Source organism: Oncorhynchus gorbuscha, linkage group LG07 (genome assembly GCF_021184085.1).
Source record: "Oncorhynchus gorbuscha isolate QuinsamMale2020 ecotype Even-year linkage group LG07, OgorEven_v1.0, whole genome shotgun sequence".
In the NCBI taxonomy this organism is placed as follows: domain Eukaryota; kingdom Metazoa; phylum Chordata; class Actinopteri; order Salmoniformes; family Salmonidae; genus Oncorhynchus; species Oncorhynchus gorbuscha.
In genome coordinates, this window is record NC_060179.1 from 57955878 (window position 1) to 57977985 (window position 22108).

General features: G+C 45.1%; 1 protein-coding gene across 1 annotated transcript in view; it reads left to right on the top strand.

The window, feature by feature from the left end:
- The window catches only part of cacna1g (calcium channel, voltage-dependent, T type, alpha 1G subunit), a 174597-nt gene extending 155460 nt beyond the window's left edge, over positions 1–19137 (top strand). Inside the window, exons 25-34 of the mRNA XM_046354907.1 lie at positions 1573–1706; positions 3315–3385; positions 4504–4582; positions 4942–5063; positions 5150–5572; positions 10165–10308; positions 12649–12771; positions 14414–14633; positions 14884–15053; positions 17367–19137. Of these exons, the coding sequence (XP_046210863.1) occupies positions 1573–1706; positions 3315–3385; positions 4504–4582; positions 4942–5063; positions 5150–5572; positions 10165–10308; positions 12649–12771; positions 14414–14633; positions 14884–15053; positions 17367–18362 (2482 nt within the window). The 3' untranslated portion in view covers positions 18363–19137. The remainder of the gene's footprint in view (positions 1–1572; positions 1707–3314; positions 3386–4503; positions 4583–4941; positions 5064–5149; positions 5573–10164; positions 10309–12648; positions 12772–14413; positions 14634–14883; positions 15054–17366) is intronic.
- Positions 19138–22108: the final 2971 nt, after the last annotated feature.

Genomic DNA, 22108 nt, shown 5'->3' on the forward strand with positions numbered 1-22108 from the left:
CTGCTTATACACATTACTCGACTTGGAACACATGTACTCTGCTTACACACATTACTCGACTTGGAACACATGTACTCTGCTTACACACATTACTCGACTTGGAACACATGTACTCTGCTTACACACATTACTCTGCTTACACACATTACTCTGAGGACCCTGCCCTCAGAGAACATACACACACACACACACACTAGACCCTGCCCTCAGAGAACACACACACATGGGCTGGACCCTGCCCTCAGAGAACATACACACACACACACTGGACCCTGCCCTCAGAGAACACACACACACACACACACACACACACACACACACACACACACACACACACACACACACACACACACACACACACACACACACACACACACACTGGACCCTGCCCTCAGAGAACACACACACACACACTGGACCCTGCCCTCAGAGAACATACACACACACACACACACACTGGACCCTGCCCTCAGAGAACATACACACACACACTGGACCCTGCCCTCAGAGAACACACACATACACACTGGACCCTGCCCTCAGAGAACATACACACACACACTGGACCCTGCCCTCAGAGAACACACACACAACACTGGACCCTGCCCTCAGAGAACATACACACACACACTGGACCCTGCCCTCAGAGAACACACATACACACACACACACTAGACCCTGCCCTCAGAGAACACACATACACACACACACACTGGACCCTGGCAGATTAATAAATGTTGAAATATATGATGAATTGCACACAAACACACCCACGTACACACATTACTGATGGAGCAGAAGTGGAAAACAACATGTACTCTGCTTACACACATTACTCGACTTGGAACACATGTACTCTGCTTACACACATTACTCGACTTGGAACACATGTACTCTGCTTACACACATTACTCGACTTGGAACACATGTACTCTGCTTACACACATTACTCGACTTGGAACACATGTACTCTGCTTATACACATTACTCGACTTGGAACACATGTACTCTGCTTACACACATTACTCGACTTGGAACACATGTACTCTGCTTACACACATTACTCACTTGGAACACATGTACTCTGCTTACACACATTACTCGACTTGGAACACATGTACTCTGCTTACACACATTACTCGACTTGGAACACATGTACTCTGCTTATACACATTACTCGACTTGGAACACATGTACTCTGCTTACACACATTACTCGACTTGGAACACATGTACTCTGCTTACACACATTACTCGACTTGGAACAGCAAGTTAATAGTGATCTTATGGGGGTTTGTTATATCTACAATAATCGCGGTGGGAAAGTGTATCGGTGATTTCTTTCACCATGTTACTGGAGAACTTTGCTCTAATGAAACACCTAAGATGGCCCAGGGCCTTTGACAGATCCTTGGATTGTCTCACACACTAACTTAACCTCTGGTCTTGGGAGGTCTTTTCTTCAATTTTCCATCCTCATCTTGTGGGCTCACCTTTGGGTAAAGCGAACCTTAGTATGCACACATATCATTGGTGTGTGTATAACATGCCCTTTGTGTGTGTGTGTGTGTAGGTGGAACCAGCTGGACCTGGCCATAGTGTTGTTGTCCATCATGGGCATCACTCTGGAGGAGATTGAGGTCAACGCATCCCTGCCCATCAACCCTACTATCATCAGAATCATGAGAGTGCTAAGGATAGCACGAGGTACACACACACACACACACACACACACACACACACACACACACACACACACACACACACACACACACACACACACACACACACACACACACACACACACACACACACACACGCATGCACACACACACACGCATGCACACACACACGCATGCACACACACGCACGCACGCACGCACGCACGCACGCACACACACACACACACACACACACACACACACACACACACACACACACACACACACACACACACACACACACACACACACACACACACACACACACACACACACACACACACACACACACACACACACACACAGGAGGCTGCTGAGGGGAGGACTGTTCATAATAATGGCTGGAATGAAGCTAATGGAATGGTATCAAACACATGGAAACCATCTGTTTGATGTACTTGATATCATTCCACTCATTCTGCTCCAGCCATTACCACATCCCATCCTCCCCAATTAAGGTGCCACCAACCTCCTGTGATAAACATACATTCTTTCTCTCTTCTTCTCCATTTATTTTTTATCTCTCTCTGTCTCTCTCTCTTTCTCCACACACACACGCACGCACGCACGCACACACACACACACACACACGCACACACACGCACACACACGCACACACACGCACACACAAACAAACTAAATGTGCCTCCTGTACTGTCCTGCTGTTTTAATATGGGTTGTAAAGCAGCGGTAGGTATCCCAGGGACTCCCCTCTTTGTCATTTTTGTGAGGCGGGTCGTAGAGCTTCCATGGTGAGGTGCAATGAGACCAGATGGCACTCGGAACAAAGTCATCTCACAAACACAGGACAGAGATGGGGAGAGAGAGTGGGAGAGAGGAGCTCCAGGAGACAGACTGGAGAGAGGAAGAATAGAGGAAAGATAAGTGTATGGAAAGAAAAGAGGAAGAGCAGAGGAACATAGAAGCAGTAAGAAGCAGCACTGCTCATCTGCTTCTCTCGGATTACTGCTCAATAGAGCAGGAGAGGAAAGATAGCGGAGAGGGTAAGCTGAACACATGTACTCTGCTTACACACATTACTCGACTGCCTGTGTAAAGACAGGAGGGCAAGATTAGAGAGAATGGAGAGAAGAGACAGAGTTCGAAGGGTAAAGAGAATGTATTGAGAGAGGCAGAAGGAAAGCATCATCTCCTTTGGGCTGATTACTGTTTAAAGAAAGCAGAGGGCAACTTGTGAAAGAGAGGAGGATGATAGGAAGGGGTAGAGGATGAGGAGAGGTAGAAGAAAAGAGTGAAGGATGAGATAGGGATGAGGGAGGGAAGAGATGCTCATCTCTTCAGTCTGATGACTGTGTGTGTAGTGAAAGAACTAGCGGTGGGAGTCGCCATAGATTATTATCACACAGGGCCCTAAGGGTGTGTGTGTTTCATTCAAGTTGAGGCCGTCCTACACTGTTACCAACGGCAGTTAACCCTGCCTCATCCGTCACTGCCCTGTCAGCGACATCATCAGACTGCGACCCCAGACATCATCATAGAGTGCAACCTCGGTTAGTATCTCACGGAATATGTTTTACCACAATTATTCCCAAATATCACTATTTTCTCTCTCGCTGTGTGTGTGTGTCCGCAGTGCTGAAGCTACTGAAGATGGCAGTGGGGATGAGAGCGTTGCTGGACACTGTCATGCAGGCTCTGCCTCAGGTAAAGTACAGTAGAGGTACAACCACCAGATCACTATGCATGTTCTTCCGGTCTAAGACATTTAGCCTTATCACATTTAGCCACTCCATTGGGTTTATGGTTGCATCAGAAATGTGACTTACGCCCATCCGATTCCATTACTCGTCTTCCTCACCTGCTACTATAATACGGATCTCTTTCCATGTTTCTTCCAGGGTACTCCTATGGAGATACAACTGCACCGATTAGCTGGGGGTTTCTGATGCCGAGATAGAGAGGGAGAAAGGGAAGAACTACTCCCAAGAATAGGTAGAACGGGGAAAAACCGTTTTGAAAGAGGAGAGAGATAGATAAGAAGCAGCGAAATAGAAAGAGAGAGGATGTGAGGAAAGGCTGCAAAGATGCTGTCGCTGCCAATTCTCTCTAAAACTCAGATTGGAGGGAGGGAGGGAGGGAGGGAGAGAGGGAGAGAGGGAGGGAGGGATGAAGATAAAGTGATGAGAGATAGAGCAGAGTGAGAGTACATGTTGAGCTGCAGGCTACAGTGTTAAATCCTTCAGAGCTTGTCATATCTACATAATTAATAATGATAATAACTTACACATTTTTTGGGGTCAGCTGAGATTAGCTTTGGAGTACATTCTAAAGCTGTAGGCTTACTGTACCCGACCTGGGCATAAACCCTCTACCTCTCTATTGCCTTATCTCAACTCACTCTGGGGTCGTTCCACGAAATGAGTGTATTTTGCATCCCTTTGACATTGTGCTCGATGAATGCATTTGAAAGGCCTGTTACATTCAATAAAGTGCCCTTTAATATCCACCACATGGTTCATTCAGTTAATCTGAAATCTGTGCACCCTCTGTGACATCTAGGAAGATTTTAACCCACTTAACCCTAAAATGTCTCCACGTTTTCACCATCAATGCAAAGCCCTAGTTATTTTGTTGCTCATTTCTGAAGATTATTATTCACAAGTGATTTATTTGTCTCTCACCTTATTTTAAGGTCAAACCTGTAACATGAACTGAACTCTCATTGTAATATACTGAAACTATAACTTTAGTTGTGTAAAAGCGGGTGAGCTGGTTCTACGCTCTCCTCTCCTCTGTCTCATCCCTCTCTCATCTTTCTGCAGGTGGGGAATCTGGGTCTCCTCTTCATGCTGCTCTTCTTTATCTTCGCAGCACTGGGAGTGGAACTGTTTGGTGATCTCAGTAAGGACACCACACACACACACACACACACACACACACACACACACACACACACACACACACACACACACACACACACACGCACACGCACACGCACACGCACACGCACACACACACAGCTGCTCTGGGTATAAAATGTTATCTGCTGGGGCTTCATTCACATTAGGTCTTAATTGCTTTCTTTCAATTACTTTGTTGAAATAATTGATTGATTTCACTAATTGTGGCTTTTAGCTTCGAGATAAATATAATGATTTCACCGTGATTATGACTTAATTGGAAAGCTCTGTTACGTCGGGAACACACACACCCCAAGCTTTCTCTCGTTTTCCCTCTCCCTCTCTCTGTCTCTCTGTCAGTTTGTGATGAGCTGCACCCGTGTGAGGGCTTGGGACGCTACGCTACATTTAAGAACTTTGGCATGGCCTTCCTGTTGCTGTTCAGAGTATCCACAGGAGACAACTGGAACGGCATTATGAAGGTGAGACTGGGCCGCCACTTTGTATGCAGTGTCTGTGTTGTATCACTTTCTTCATGTGTTCATCCACATATGTTTGTCCCCTCCAGGACACCCTGCGAGACTGTCAACAGGAGAATGCAGGCACCTGTTACAACACGGTGGTCTCTCCTATCTACTTTGTCTCCTTTGTGCTGACTGCCCAGTTTGTCTTGGTCAACGTGGTCATAGCCGTCCTCATGAAGCACCTGGAGGAGAGCAACAAAGAGGCCAAGGAGGAGGCAGAGCTGGAGGCTGAACTAGAGCTGGAGCTCCAGCATGGAGGAAGGGGAGGGTGTGGCAGTGGGAGATCACCCCAGCTAAGCCCTCTGGCCCTGGGCATGGAGGAGGGATCTGGCGGCTCCCCCTGGAGGTCTCCAGAAAGGGAGATCCAGAGGGGCAATGTGATGGGTTCTCCCCCAGCAGATATCACTAGAAGAGACTCCATACACATCAGCACTGATGCTCCGCTAGGCCTGGAGCCACCACTAGAGGTGAGTGTGGTTGATTGACACCGGGGTGTGTGTAGTGGTGGGGTTTGGAATTCTTTCTATCCCCGGTTCAGGGGAAAACAGGAATTAGCATTGAGGAGCTACAGTAGAATCTGCAGACAGATGCTTTTGCCACAACTGCAGAACTCCTGAATGAGTTTCCCTCTCTTGTGTATGCGTGTTTGTCTGCTTGTATATGAACCTTTAATTTAAATAGGGAGTCATGCTGAGACCACAGTCTCTTTCGCAGATGAGCCCTGCATGAACCCATCAATAAACAACAACAATTGTACTATACATATCTATATATACATCGATTACACAATACACGAAAAGCAAAAACAAAACACGAAAATCAAAACACAATCAATAATATGAAACAAACACATTCTTCAGAAGAAAGGCTGTCTCAATTCTGCCTGAATTGCCCTAGAGCACGTTTCCCCAACTGAGGAGCCAGTGCTTTTATTTGCCCCCCCCCCCCAAGTTTTCTGAAAGGAAAAATACAAATGTTTGGACACACCGACTCATTCAAGGATTTTTCTTTATTTTTTACTATTTTCTACATTGTATAATTATAGTGAAGACATCAAAACTATGAAATAACACATATGGAATCATGTAGTGACCCCAAAAAAGTGTTTAAAAAATCTAAATATATTTTATATTCTTCAAAATAGCCAACCTTTGCCTTGATGACAGCTTTTTACACTCTTGGAATTCTGTCAACCATCTTCACCTGGAATGCTCTTCCAACAATCTTGAAGGAGTTCACACATATACTGAGCACTTGTTGGCTGATTTTCCTTCACTCTGCAGTCCAATTCATCCCAAACCATCTCAATTGGGTTGAGGTCGGGTGATTGTGGAGGCCAGGTCATCTGATGCAGCACTCCATCAATCTCCTTCTTGGTCAAATAGTCCTTACACAGCCTGGAGGTGTGTTTTGGGTCATTGTCCTGTTGAAAAACAAATGATTGTCCCACTAAGCGCAAACTAGATGGGATTTCTATCACTGCAGAGTGCTGTGGTAGCCATGCTGGTTAAGTGTGCCTTGAATTCTAAAAATATCACTGACAGTGTCACCAGCAAAGTGCCCCCACATCATCACACCTCCTCCTCCATGCTTCACGGCGGGAACCATACATGCGGAGATCATCCGTTCACCTACTCTGCGTCTCAGAAAGACACGGCAGTTGGAACCAAAAATCTAAAATGTGGACTCATCAGACCAAAGGACAGATTTCCACCGGGCTAATGATCGTTGCTCATGTTTCTTGGCCCAAACTAGTCTCTCCTTCTTATTGGGGTTCTTTAGTAGTGGTGTCATCTGAACAGTTGATGTTGGTATGTGTCTGTTTCTTGAACTCCGTGAAGTATTTATTTAGGCTACAATCTGAGGCTGGTAATGAATTTATCCTCTGCAGCAGAGGTAACTCTGTGTCTTCCTTTCCTGTGGCGGTTCTCATGAGAGACAGTTTCATCATAGTGCTTGATGGTTTTTGTGACTGCACTTGAAGAAACTTTCAATGCTCTTGAAATTTTCCAGATTGACTGACCTTCATGTCTTAAAGTAATGATGGACTGTCATTTCTCTTTGCTTATTTGAGCTGTTCTTGCCATAATATGGACTTGGTCTCTTACCAAATAGGTCAATCCTCTGTACACCACCCCTACCTTGTCACAACAGAACTGATTGGCTCAGACGCATTAAGAAGGAAAGAAATTCCACAAATTAACTTTGAACAAGGCACACCTGTTAATTTAAATGCATTCCAGGTGATTACCTCATGACACTAGTTGAGAGAATGCCAAGAGTGTGCAAAGCTGTCATCAAGGCAAAGGTTGGCTACTTTGAAGAATCTCAAATGAACTTTTTTTGTATACTACATGATTCCATGTGTTATTTCGTAGTGTTGATGCCTTCACTGTTATTCTCCAATGTGGAAAATAGTAAAACAATTAAGAAAAACCCTTGAATGAGTAAATGTGTCCAAACTTTTGACTGATACTGTATATATTTTATTTTACATTTTTATATGGACATAAAAGACTGTAAAAACGCCAGGGAATCAGCTCCAAGTGATTTAAATGTTGCAGGCCTGTTCCCAAGAATGACCATGCATTATAGAGAGAGACGTGCGATCATAAACGAATGTAAGCTAGGTTTGAAATTATTATATCTGTTTGGGCTTCTTGCAGCCAATTTGCGGTCAACAAACTATCTTTAATTATGTTCCGGTTCCCCGACCATCCGCTCAAGAAAATAACAGCCCACGGCTGAATCTATTTGATGATCCCTCCACAAGAGGTACCAACTACACCACCTTTAAGGACTTCTGGAAATCATTCAACATGAGCTGCAAAATAACTAAAAGCACATTTACCTGACTGGGTGGAGATAGAAGGGATTTCCAGGGTTAGACATCCCTTTGAGTCCAGGTCTGGTGACTTATACAGTTCGGGGCAGCAGGGTAGCCTAGTGGTTAGAGTGTAGAGGCAGCAGGGTAGCCTAGTGGTTAGAGTGTGGGGGCAGCAGGGTAGCCTTGTGGTTAGAGTGTAGAGGCAGCAGGGTAGCCTAGTGGTTGGAGTGTAGAGGCAGCAGGGTAGCCTAGTGGTTAGAGTGTAGAGGCAGCAGGGTAGCCTAGTGGTTAGAGTGTAGAGGCAGCAGGGTAGCCTAGTGGTTAGACTGTAGGGGCAGCAGGGTAGCCTAGTGGTTAGAGTGTAGAGGCAGCAGGGTAGCCTTGTGGTTAGAGTGTGGGGGTAGCAGGGTAGCCTTGTGGTTAGAGTGTAGAGGCAGCAGGGTAGCCTAGTGGTTAGAGTGTAGAGGCAGCAGGGTAGCCTAGTGGTTAGAGTGTAGGGGCAGCAGGGTAGCCTAGTGGTTAGAGTGTAGGGGCAGCAGGGTAACCTAGTGGTTAGAGTATAGGGGCAGCAGGGTAGCCTAGTGGTTAGAGTGTAGGGGCAGCAGGGTAGCCTAGTGGTTAGAGTGTAGGGGCAGCAGGGTAGTCTAGTGGTTAGAGTGTAGGGGCAGCAGGGTAGCCTAATGGTTAGAGCATTGGGCTAGTAACCGGAAGGTTGCTATTTCAAATCCCTCAGCTGACAAGGTATGAATCTGCTGTTCTACCCCTGAACAAGGCAGTTAACCCACTATGCCGTTGTTGAAAATCAGAATTTGTTCTTAACTGACTTGCCTAGTTGAATAAAGATAAATAATAAAGGTTTACAATGTTTTTCTTTCTGATTTATTGGGAACCCTGTTAGCTGACGCCAATTACTGGGGTCCGACACATGAAACAGACATTACAGACAAAATACTTAATAATTTACAGGCATTTAAAAATATTAACATGTAGTGTGTGTGTGTGTGTGTGTGTGTGTGTGTGTGTGTGTGTGTGTGTGTGTGTGTGTGTGTGTGTGTGTGTGTGTGTGTGTGTGTGTGTGTGTGTGTGTGTGTGTGTGTGTGTGTGTGTGTGTGTGTGTGCACCTTTCAGTTACACATACATGTCAGTACATACACACAACAATGAGATAGGTATCACATAAGTTTATGCAACAGGGTTTTATAGACAAAAAGAGTGCAATGCATCGATCTACGAGACTTCAAAGAGGACCAGCTTACTTTCGGATACAAAATGCAATGATGTGTACTGAACCTTTTTCCCGTAATAAAGTTGCGTATGTGTATCAGTCCCAGTAGACGAGTGCCAGCCGTAGGTCACTGTAATGCCATGGGAAAGACAGGACACAGCCGTATGTTGTTTACTAAACTGCTATTTCCAGCCAACGAGCCTTTTTATAGTGACTAGAGGTTGGGCTGTATCATTCTTCTGATGTTATCTCTCTCTCCTCTCTGTCATCCCTCGCGGGCAGAAACATGTGTGGTTAAACTCTAATCTGTTTCCTCTCCCTCTGGGTTTGAGAGTGGGGTTTTAGTAGTGTTTTACTGCCCTCTTCTGGTTTGGTGAAGGAACTTTCAGTATTTAGGAACATGACTGATTGCGAGTGTTGGTTCTGTGTAGACCAGACGTAGGTTAACAACCTGATGCTTGTCCTGAACCATGTGCACACACCACCTGCGTTTTATTCTCTGTATGTGTTCTACCACACCAGACCTTGTCGTCTTCGCTCACTTCCTTCCTCCTTCTGCTCCCTTTTTCCCGCTTGTCTCTCTTTCTGTGTGTCTCTCTATTTCTGTCTATGTTTCTCTCTTCTTCTCTCTTTCTGTCTGTCTGTCTGTCTGTCTGTCTGTCTCTCTCCCTGTCTGTTTCCCTGTCTCCCTGTCTCTCTCCCTGTCTGTCTCCCTGTCTGTCTCCCTGTCTCCCTGTCTGTCTGTCTCCCTGTCTGTCTCCCTGTCTGTCTGTCTGTCTGTCTGTCTGTCTGTCTGTCTGTCTGTCTGTCTGTCTGTCTGTCTGTCTGTCTGTCTGTCTGTCTGTCTGTCTGTCTGTCTGTCTGTCTGTCTGTCTGTCTCTCTCTCTCTCTCTCTCTCTCTCTCTCTCTCTCTCTCTCTCTCTCTCTCTCTCTCTCTCTCTCTCTCTCTCTCTCTCTCTCTCTCTCTCTCTCTCTCTCGGTCTCTGTCACTCTATGTCCATCTGTAGCGAAGAGCGATGTTTGACTCGGTCTCCTCGGTGATCCAGGGTTCGATGGAGGGAGAGTTGAGTCTGATGGACAACCTGTCAGGGTCAATATGTCACTACTACGCCCTACCCCCACTACCCAGCAAGCACTGCAGTGACAAGAAGGTCAATGAACTCGCCTGCGCAACCCTACCATTCTTCCGCCTCAGCCGATCACTCACCCACACATCCATGCTGAAGTCTTCGCTCAGCCTCAATCTATGGCACACACCCTCCCCTCAACTCTACCTCAACCCTTTTCCCCCTCCTGTTTCTCTTACTACACTCAACTCTCTCACCTCTAACTGTGTGTTCCCATTTCTCTCTAATCCCCTGTGGTTCCTTGGCCAATAATATTATTAGAAATGTGGTCACCCTCCAATATCCCTCTCTCAGCTTGGCTGTATAGGGTAATGATAAGGTAGTATACCTACCACACACACACACACACACACACACACACACACACACACACACACACACACACACACACACACACACACACACACACACACACACACACACACACACACACACACACACACACACACACACACACACTTGGCTTTGAGCTTTGAAAACGAACCACCCATTGGATTGAGCACCAACTAATGATAATAATTTGACTCCGCTGCCAAGCTGGCTGGACACACACACACACACACACACACACACACACACACACACACACACACACACACACACACACACACACACACACACACACACACACACACACACACACACACACACACACACACACACACACACACACACACACACACACACACACACACACACACTTGGCTTTGAGCTTTGAAAACGAACCACCCATTGGATTGAGCACCAACTAATGATAATAATTTGACTCCGCTGCCAAGCTGGCTGGACACACACACACACACACACACACACACACACACACACACACACACACACACACACACACACACACACACACACACACACACACACACACACACACACACACACACACACACACACACACACACACACACACACACACCGTACGTGATAATTTCCCGAACATTGAGCAATGTATCACTGTTGAATTATGCATCTGAATGTCTCCTTTTCCCCATTCAGGACAAAATGATTCAGCCAATCACATTAGCATTGCTAAACAGTGTCTGCTAAAGCTTTTAAAACGGATTGAGGCTAACGTAATGCCGCAGCAGTAATAGCCTCACTGCCTCTCCCTCTCTGTCTGATTCTGAAAAGTTAGCAGAAATCTCTTCCAGGCGCCCACTCAGTCTCTGCCAGTTAGGACCCCTGCCCCTGTCTGCACGGCTGGCCCAGTCGTTTGCCTGTCAAAAAGCATTTCCTCAATTCATTCTCCCGGTTAGGGGTGAGTGAGGGAGTGAAGTCGGAAACAGTAAGCGTTTAGCAGAGCAAGCTCTGAGAGTTTGAACCCTTCCAAGATGGTGCTCAGTGTTGTGAAACTATGCTAGCTCTACTCAGGTTGCATTACACGAGGTCTGTTTATGAACCCAGCTCATCCTGTGTCAATTACTCTTCATAAAAAGTTGAACCTTTTCAATACCATATGTAAGAGACCATTTTGTGGTTTGTCTGTGTGACGTCGTATTGCCGTGGATTTGTCATCTATATGGATGGATGTTGTTTCATTAACTGTTGGTTTGTCATATCTGTTTGTCTGGAATTAGGTTGATATATCTGTGTGTGTGTGTGATTTATCCATGAATCTGTTGATATATCTGTGTGTGTGTGTTGGTTTGTGTGTGATTTATCCATGAATCTGTTGATATATCTGTGTGTGTGTGTTGGTTTGTGTGTGATTTATCCATGAATCTGTTGATATATCTGTGTGTGTGTGTTGGTTTGTGTGTGATTTATCCATGAATCTGTTGATATATCTGTGTGTGTGTGTTGGTTTGTGTGTGATTTATCCATGAATCTGTTGATATATCTGTGTGTGTGTGTTGGTTTGTGTGTGATTTATCCATGAATCTGTTGATATATCTGTGTGTGTGTGTTGGTTTGTGTGTGATTTATCCATGAATCTGTTGATATATCTGTGTGTGTGTGTTGGTTTGTGTGTGATTTATCCATGAATCTGTTGATATATCTGTGTGTGTGTGTGTGTGTGTGGTTTGTGTGTGATTTATCCATGAATCTGTTGATATATCTGTGTGTGTGTGTGTGTGTTGGTTTGTGTGTGATTTATCCATGAATCTGTTGATATATCTGTTGTTGATTCAATCTTAGGTTTTAGGTGTTGTGTAGGGTTGTTTGCTATATCTACAGTATGTAATTGTGTGTTGTTACAGCACACACTGTCTGATGTCTTGTCACATCTGTGCTATGCATGTCATCAGATTGTGGGATGTGTCATGCCCCTGTCTGTTTGTGTGATTAGCTGGATTGTGTGTGCGTGCGTGTGTGTCTTCTCTGCTCACCGGGCCTTGTTTGTTCTCTATCTAGATCCCTCTAGCGGAGATGGAAGCTCTCTCTCTGACCTCCGACAAATCCTGGTCCCTAGCTCTCACCGACGACTCCACCCCTGATGATATTAACCCTCTCTTACTAACCAGTCTGGAGTCCAACGTACTGACAGTTCCTCTCTCTCTCTCTCTCTTAATCCCATCGCCTCCTCTTCCTCTGCTGTCTCTTGTAGCTTAGCCTTTCCCAAGGGAGCTTCCGAACTCAGCTGGCCCCTCCAGTCTCACTCTCTCTGGAGTACTGGCTATAGGTTGGAGGTTACCTTCTGGATGTCAATTAGGCATATATGTCTAAAGTAACCAATGAATTTAGCATGTAATGACACTATTGTAATTTGGTAATCAAGCAACTTGTCAACTTGAACACTAATTGAGTGGCAGCGATAGGGTAGAGAGGGACACGAGGTGAAGCTACTCCCTCTACACTGCTTCACTTCTAATTAGTCTCCTCACAATGTCCTTTACGGTGGCTCAGAGAGGACATCTCTGCTCTCAGCTCTCTGAGTTTCCCCCACGCACCGTAGCTAATTGAGAGTTGTCAGGAAACAATCTGGGATAATTTATGACCAATTTACCCTCGTTAGCTTGAGAGTCGTTCTCTCTCCATTGCATGTCAGACACAGAGAGCGGTGGCGACGTACAACCTTGCCACTCATCACAAGGGCGTTGAACTAATCAATCAGGTTATATTGTAGCGTGTGATGAATGTAATAGCTGTGTCAGGGGGATTTTCCAAACCCAGCACATGCATCACACAGACACATTAGTGATTTCAAATGAATCATAGAACTGGAGGTAAAACACAGAGAGATGTGAGCAGGACACACACATGAGTTTGGAAGAACCTGGAGATTTTTTAACCATCCGCTCTTCTCCCTCGCTCTCTCTCTTTCTCTCTCTTTTTCATTCCATCTTTCTAGCCTGGTGTCTGTCCGTTCCAGTCCAGTCCAGTAGACTAGTGCGCCTGCTCGCCTGCCCGTACCTCTTTTTCTCTTTTTGTCTCTCTCTCATCTTTCTCTGTCTCTCTCTGTCTACCTCTATTTATTTAATTTGTCTCTGTCCTCTCTCTTTTTCCCCTGTTCGCTTTGCGTGTCTCTCTCTCTCTCTCTCTCTCTCTCTCTCTCTCTCTCTCTCTCTCTCTCTCTCTCTCTCTCTCTCTCTCTCTCTCTCTCTCTCTCTCTCTCTCTCTCTCTCTCTCTCTCTCTCTCTCTCTCTCGCTCTGTCTCTTTTGTGCCGTCCTCTGTGTTTTAAACAATGTGACAAGTGAATGTAGTGCCACTCCGATCTCTGTGGTTAGTAGCTGTGGGTTAGATATGTTGTCTGCTAGCCAAGGACATAGCAGGGCACTGGCCTAGCTTGCATTTTCTGTCTCTCAGAACCCAGGGATAGAATAAACCTCCTGCTCTAAATCTGTGGCCTAAACAATAAATGATTACAGCAAAAAAAAGCTCAAGCATCCAAATGCTTCATTCATTTGTCTTGCTACAGTAAAGACATAGACAATGTGGTTTCAGTTAGTTTCAGTAACTCTGAGCCCAGAGCCAGGTCTGTGCCAGTCTCCTCTCTGCCACTAGTGCAATGATGCCGTCCGTCTGGTCTGTCGCTCAGTGTGCCAACAATTACTTCCTTCATGTGTGTATGTGTGGAGTGTGTGTGTGTGTGTGAGGGAGTGTGTGAAGTCTCTGCTAAAGACCTGTGGTCAGACCGCCAAGTAGGTCCAGAAAGAGGCTGACTTCTCTGTCCCTCAGGTGGAGTTACTTGATCCTGGGGAGCCGCTGGAGGACAACCTGTTGAGTGTACGGAAGTCAGCGGTGAGCCGCACCCACTCTCTACCCAATGACAGCTACATGTTCCTGCCTCTGGAGCCCTTCGGACCCCCAGGAGCCGGCCTGGCTCCTGGCTTATCTCCAGTACTGACACAGGCTACAGGGCCGCAGCACATAGAGGCACTTAGCAGCGCCCTGTCAGGTACAGTACAGAGACTCCCTCTACACGCCGACATTGTTTACACACGCACACAGACACACACAAACGGACACAAACACACACGCAGAAACACACACACATAGTAACCTTTCCCCTTGATCAAAGCGATACAATACATTTCTAGAACAGTAGGAGCCGGAACCAACCTCACCCACACCTACTGTTTTGATAATCTCTTGTTGTTTTTGTGTGAGAGAATCAAGTTATATTTGTTTTGTGTGTGTTACCACAGGCTCCAGTACCTCGGTGCTGTCCCAACCAGAGGAGAGCTCCCAGCAGTCGGCTGTGCCTACAGACTTCTTCAGACCCATCAGTCCTCACAGCCTCTCAGACTCAGAGAATATACCCCGACTACCCCCGCCACAGCACACACACACACTTAGCCGCACACTCCGCAGACAGGTGAGACACAGACTTAGAGGCAAACACACACAACCCACACACACACACACACACACACACACACACACACACACACACACACACACACACACACACACACACACACACACACACACACACACACACACACACACACACACACACACACACCGGAGGTAACAAATGTTTTCTATCAGAAATGACTGTTCATCATTGTGTTTTTCTCCTCATGTTTCTACTGTGATATGATGTTTTTCGTAAACTTTCCTTCCTCTCAGCTCTGCTCTTAATGCTGTCTTCTCTCCTCCCTCCTGCCTCCCTTCTTCCTGTCTGTTTTATGTTTCTAACTTCTCCATCCCTCCTCCCTCCGCCCTCACAATGCTCTCCATCCCCTGTCCATCTCTCTGTCCATCTGCTTGCCTCCCGTTCCTGTGTCCGCTACCAACAGAGTCTAGTTCAGCAACCACCAGACCCGGAGCTGCTGATCAAACACAGATACTCCTGTTTCTGAAACAGTAAAATAACTACCCCTGACCCACTACCACTCATTTCAGAAACACTGAGCGTCCCTATTTCTTATCCACCCCGCCTCCAACACACACACACACACACGTGCGCGCCCGCTCACACACACATTTCTCTTTCCCTGACCTCTCCTCCTCCCCTTCTTGCTCCATTGTTTGTCTGTCTTCTGCTGACCATCTGCCACAATGCATCTCACTTGACCCACCGTCATACAGTAGGTAGCGTTGAACATCGTTTTGGAATGGCTAGACTGTTAATTCTCATAGAAATAGGGGACTGTATTGTTTCTGAACCCCTATAGGGTCATATGAACTACCCACTGAAATTGTTATCACACATCTGTTGATTGATGGAATGTATTTGAGATTAAGATGCAGTCAGTCTATTAAATGTAGGCGTCACACTATTGTAACTACATATTACACTGTTATAACTCAGGGTTTAAATCAGGACTGTCAGTTCTGTCCATGATATTTGGCCACATATTTGTATGACTGTTTTAGAGCACTTGTTGTCCTTGTTGGGCAGTATTGTGATTGTATGAAGATGATTATGTTGATGAAATAGTTACTATTGAGAAGGAGTTATGATATGACATTTTCTTTAATGTTACCCCGTATGACAGGAAATGTTCTACAACCACAAATAGGTATTGATTTAAAAAAAATGTAAGAGGAGTTGGCTCCATTGTTAGTGCTACTGTAGCTGTGGTATTGGCTTGGTTATACTATCTTAGTCCGCTAGATGTCACTGTTGTCACATCATCCATGCTTTCTGTCAAGACACACAAATCGTCAAGTCATGAATATTCTGTGAACAATCATGTCCCAATTGTCTCAAAACTCTTAAATAGCTACCTTTTCTTTTCTGTCCATATTTTGTCACATAATGACCAAGATACTTCAGATCTGTGGTCTCAAATTGCATAAGTTATGGAAAGGATGCTATATGAGACCTTTGTAACTTTTATAGTGTGTCATTGTGTTCTACTAACCTTTCCTCTCCTGTAGCTACACACAGACCCAGTACCCTCTGCCCTTTGCCCTCTGACCTCTGAGGGAAAAAAAGCTGAAGGGCTGCCCTATAGTACCACTCTCTAAAATGTCCAATACATTTTTGTCATTGGGGAGTTAGCTGACTGGGCTACAAGGGCAGAGGGTATTGAGGATATTGGGCATTTGGAAGAGGCTCAAAATGCAGTGCACCAGACCAGGCATATCTCCCAATACTCCTTCTGTTAAACAGGGAATTAACATTGGGCACTCAATTAGAACTTGGGAAACCACGGTTGTACCCAGTGTCCTAGCTGAGACAAACTGTGCCCTACTACTGCTGCTACTGTAAATCACATGCTGTCACTGAATCTCTTCATAAAACAGATACTCTTGACACATATCTGAACCTGGAATGGTTTCCTTGTGCAATAAACATACAGCAATACACTTACTAGTTGACGTACAAATGGTACTGCACTCTATTGCAATTTCAACATTTCCTCTGTATCACAATGAGGCAGAGACGGTATTGAGAGCATGCTGGTCTAATGGTGAACTCTGACCTTCACTCCTATTGGTCATCCTCACCCAGTCACCTCACACTAACCAGTCTCCCACCTCTCACCCACTCATGTCCCCCTAACCACCCAACCCCTGTGTCTCAATCTCTCCCTCCCTGCCTCACTCCTCTCCCTGTTCTTCTCTCCCGCTCATCTTCCACCTTTCTCCATTTCTTTCAAACTCTGCCTCACTGCATCATCCCTCCTAATCCCTCTCCTCCCTCCTCCCCCTCTCCCCCTCCTTCCTCCACCAGGTGGCAGTATCTAATGATTCCCAGGAGGCTCTGTGGTCTGACGGAGGGGAGTGTGAGGAGGGGGTCCTAAATGTAGCTTCCCTAGCCCTCCCCCTTTCCTCCTCCTCTTCCTCATCCTCCCATCTTCACCAGCAGCCTTCTCTCTGGCTGGTCCCTGCCACCCCAGGGGCATCCCCTCAACTGTCGCGCCCCAGTAGTGTTCACACCCAACACCCCTTCTCAAACCATGACCAGCACCACCTCTCCTCCTCACCCAACTCCCCCTCCTCCCTCTCCTCACCCCCTCCTCCCCTCCCCTCCACTCGCCCCTGGAAACAGGAAGAGGCCTCGGCAGACCACGAGGTGTCGCTCATCAACCGGGCGGGGCTGGCGGGGAGTGAGGATGTCACCGGTGTCGGACTGGGGTCAGAGGTCGGAGGTCTCAATGGCAGTTACCAAGGTCATGAGGTTGGCTGTGGTGAGGGGAGCCGGCCGTGCCTGAGACAGCTGAAGAAGTTCCACAGCGCTGACGCCCAGGGTCGGAGCATTCTAGCATCCCGGCCACGCCCCCTGTCCTGGTTGGACGATCCTCGGCGCCACTCAGTGGAGGTTTGTTCGTCTGTAGAGTCCAGTCCCCAGTGCAGCACCACGTCCTCGGGGTTCGTCTCCCGAGCAGACAGCCTCCAGATCCATTCCCAGACCACAACAAAGACCCTGCCCTCTCCCCGACGCAAGAAGAAAATGAGCCCCCCGTGTATCTCCGTAGACCCCCCTGATGGACTGGAGTCCCAGCCCGGCCTCCACCCTACCCTGGGAGGTTTGGGGGGCCTAGGGATGCCCCCTCCCTTACCCAGCCGGGATACCTCCTGTCTGAGGAGACGGGCTCCCTCCAGTGACTCCAAGGACTCCTTTGACCTCGGGGCAGGGGAGGGGCTGGGCCAGGAGGGAGGGGGGCCCAACCCCAAGCTGTTGACTCTGCCCAGCTTCTCCTTCGAGAAGACAAGCTCTGAGCACTGAACACTCACACACACTGATGTACACACACACACACACACTAACACACACACACACAGACAAACCATTAAGCACATAGGCACACAGACACACACATGCAAACACACGATACACTTGGTGTATCCGTGATGGTGATAGTCGTAGTAATAATACCGTAGAGAGTAATTATGGTAAAACTACAACAAAACGGTCAAATCATCCTTGGTTTTATTGAGGATCCGTGCAGTACTGTCGTAGTGTGACCATCCCTTGTCTTTGTATTGTTGTACTGCCAAAACCACAAGAACGTGAAAAGAACACAGCATAAGCAGAGTTGAAACAAGAATACAAACATGACTGTTTCTCTTCTACCACACCTGCATGCCGCCATTGGCTGCAGGTCGACCCCATGACCTCTGGAGTGAAGTCAGCACCAATAACTTTGGATAGCGCCTGCCTGTGGCCACTATTGGGAATGCTCAGTGTTAGACAGTGGGACTTCACCCTCACACGGGCAACAGTGGAGGTACAAAGCAATATGAACGATTTAGAGACACTATTTTCTTAAATTATTGGGCCATAGTGTTTGTACAGGATGTAGATTTTTTTTTTATTATTTCATTATATATTTTTTGGGGGTGATCTTTTTTGTGATGGGTTTAAATTTTTCTCTGTTTGTTTCAATGTTCGAAAAAATGTTTAGCTAGTCGGTTTTGTTTAATTTTAGGGATATTTTCTAGCTTTCTTGATTTGCTGAGGAAAGTGATTTTTTTTTCAAAGTGCTGAGAATCATGTATTTGTAGGATTAATATATATATATATATATATATATATATATATATATATATATATATATATATATATATATATATATATATATATATATATATATATATATAAACAACTCATTAAACTGAGCTTGGATTTTTAAGCACAAGAAGGGGACTTTGGTGGTTTGAAGGTAGGCAACAGAATGGTATAAGTCAATGTATTGTTATTTACTTCATAACAAACATTACAGACTTTAAGACTTTAGAGCAGTGTTTGAAGATTTTTATTGACAGGATCAAATCTAACGAGATGCATTATCATATTTTCAAGGCTGTCCTGATTTCACAAAACACACATATAGTCATATTCAATCCAACAAACTCTGATATCTTCAATACAATCCTGGGAATTCGTTATTACGTCTTGAAAGAACTTGATGTAGTATGTCTGAATCTACAGTGCCTTCAGAAAGTATTCATATCCCTTGACCTATTCCACATTTTGTTGTGTTATAGTCTGAATTAAAAATGGATTTAAAAAATGCTCACGTATCTACACACAAAGTGACAACATGTTTTTAGAAATTTTTCGCAAATTTATTGAAAATTAAATACCGAAATATCTCATTTACATACAGTACCAGCCAAAAGTTTGGACACATCTACTCGTTCAAGGGTTTTTCTTTATTTTTACTATTTCTAGATTGTACAATAATATTGAAGATATCAAAACTATGAAATAACACATATGGTATCATGTAGTAACCAAAAAAGTGTTAAACCTATATTTTATATTCTTCAAAGTAGCCACCCTTTGCCTTGAGGATAGCTTTGCACTCTCAACCAGCTTCACCTGGAATGCTTTCCAACAGTCTTGAAGGAGTTCCCACATAAGCTGAGCACTTGTTGGCTGCTTTTCCATCTCAATTGGGTTGAGGTCTGGTGATTGTGGAGGCCAAGTCATCTGGTGCAGCACTCCATCACTCTCCTTCTTGGTCAAATAGCCCTTACACAGCCTGGAGGTGTGTTGGGTCATTGTCCTGTTGAAAACAAATGATAGTCCACTAAGTGCAAACTAGATGGGATGGCGAATTGCTGCAGAATGCTGTGGTAGCCATGCTGGTTAAGTGAGCCTTGAATTCTAAACTGCACTTAAAGAAACTTTAGTTCTTTACATTTTCTGGATTGACTGACCTTCATGTCTTAAATGTAATGATTGAGTGTCATTTCTCTTTGCTTATTTGAGCTGTTCTTGCCATAATATGGACTTGGTCTTTTATCAAATAGGGCTATCTTCTGTATACCATCCCTACCTTGTCACAAAACAACTGATTGTCTCAAACGCATTAGGAAGGAAATAAATACCACAAATTCACATTTAACAAGGCACACCTGTTAATTGAAAAGCATTCCAGGTGACCACCTCATGAACCTGGTTGAGAGAAATGGGTTTGATCCTCTTTTTGTTCTTTTTTTCCCCACCTAAAATGACATACCCAAATCTAACTGCCTGTTGCTCAGGACCTGAAGCAAGGATTTGCATATTCTTGATACATTTGAAAGGAACCACTTTGAAGTTTGTGGAAATGTGAAATTAATATAGGAGAATGTCAAATCAAATCCAATTTTATTTGTCACATACACATGGTTAGCAGATGTTAATGTGAGTGTAGCAAAATGCTTGTGCTTCTAGTTCCGACAATGCAGTAATAACCAAAGAGTAATCTAACCTAACAATTCCACAACTACTACTTTATACACACATGTGTAATGTACATACATATGTACATAAAGATATATGAATGAGTGATGGTACAGAACGGCATAGGCAAGATGCAGTAGATGGTATCGAGTACAATATATACATATAAGATGAGTAGTGTAGGGTATGTAAACAAAGTGGCATAGTTTAAAGTGGCTAGTGATACATGTATTACATAAAGATGCAGTAGATGATATAGAGTACAGTATATACATATACATATGAGATGAGTAATGTAGGGTATGTAAACATTATATTATATTAATAAGTGGCATTGTTTAAAGTGGCTAGTGATACATTTTTACATCAATTTCCATTATTAAAGTGGCTGGAGTTGAGTCAGTATGTTGGCAGCAGCCGCTCAATGTTAGTGGTGGCTGTTTAACAGTCTGATGGCCTTGAGCTAGAAGCTGTTTTTCAGTCTCTCGGTCCCTGCTTTGATGCACCTGTACTGACCTCGCCTTCTGCATGATAGCGGGGTGAACAGGCAGTGGCTCGGGTGGTTGTTGTCCTTCATGATCTTGATGTCCTGGAGGGCAGGTAGTTTGCCCACGGTGATGCGTTGTGCAGACCTCACTACCCTCTGGAGAGCCTTACGGTTGTGGGCGGAGCAGGTGCCGTACCAGTCGGTGATACAGCCCGACAGGATGCTCTCGATTGTGCATCTGTAGAAGTTTGTGAGTGCTTTTGGTGAATTTCTTCAGCCTCCTGAGGTTGAAGAGGTGCTGCTGCGCCTTCTTTACAACGCTGTCTGTGTGGATGGACCAATTCAGTTTGTCCGTGATGTGTACGCCGAGGAACTTAAATGTAACACATTAGATCTGGTAGGAGATAATACAAAGAAAAAAACATGTTTTTTTTTCATCATCTTTGTAATGCAAGAGAAAGGCCACATTGTATTTAGATTTTGGCCACTAGATGGCAGCAGTGTATGTCCAGTTTTAGACTGATCCAATGAACCATTATATTTCTGTTCAAAATGATGCATCAAGACTGCCCAAATGTGCCTCATTGGTTTATTGATACATTTTTAAGTTCGTAACTGTGCACTCTCCTCAAACAATAGCATGGTATTATTTCACTGTGATAGCTACTGTAAACTGAACAGTGCAGTTAGATTAACAAGAATTTAAGCTTTCTGACCATATCAGATATATGTATGTCCTGGGAAATGTTGTTGTTACTTACAACCTCATGCTAATCACATTTGCGCACGTTAGCGCAATCGTCCCGAGCAG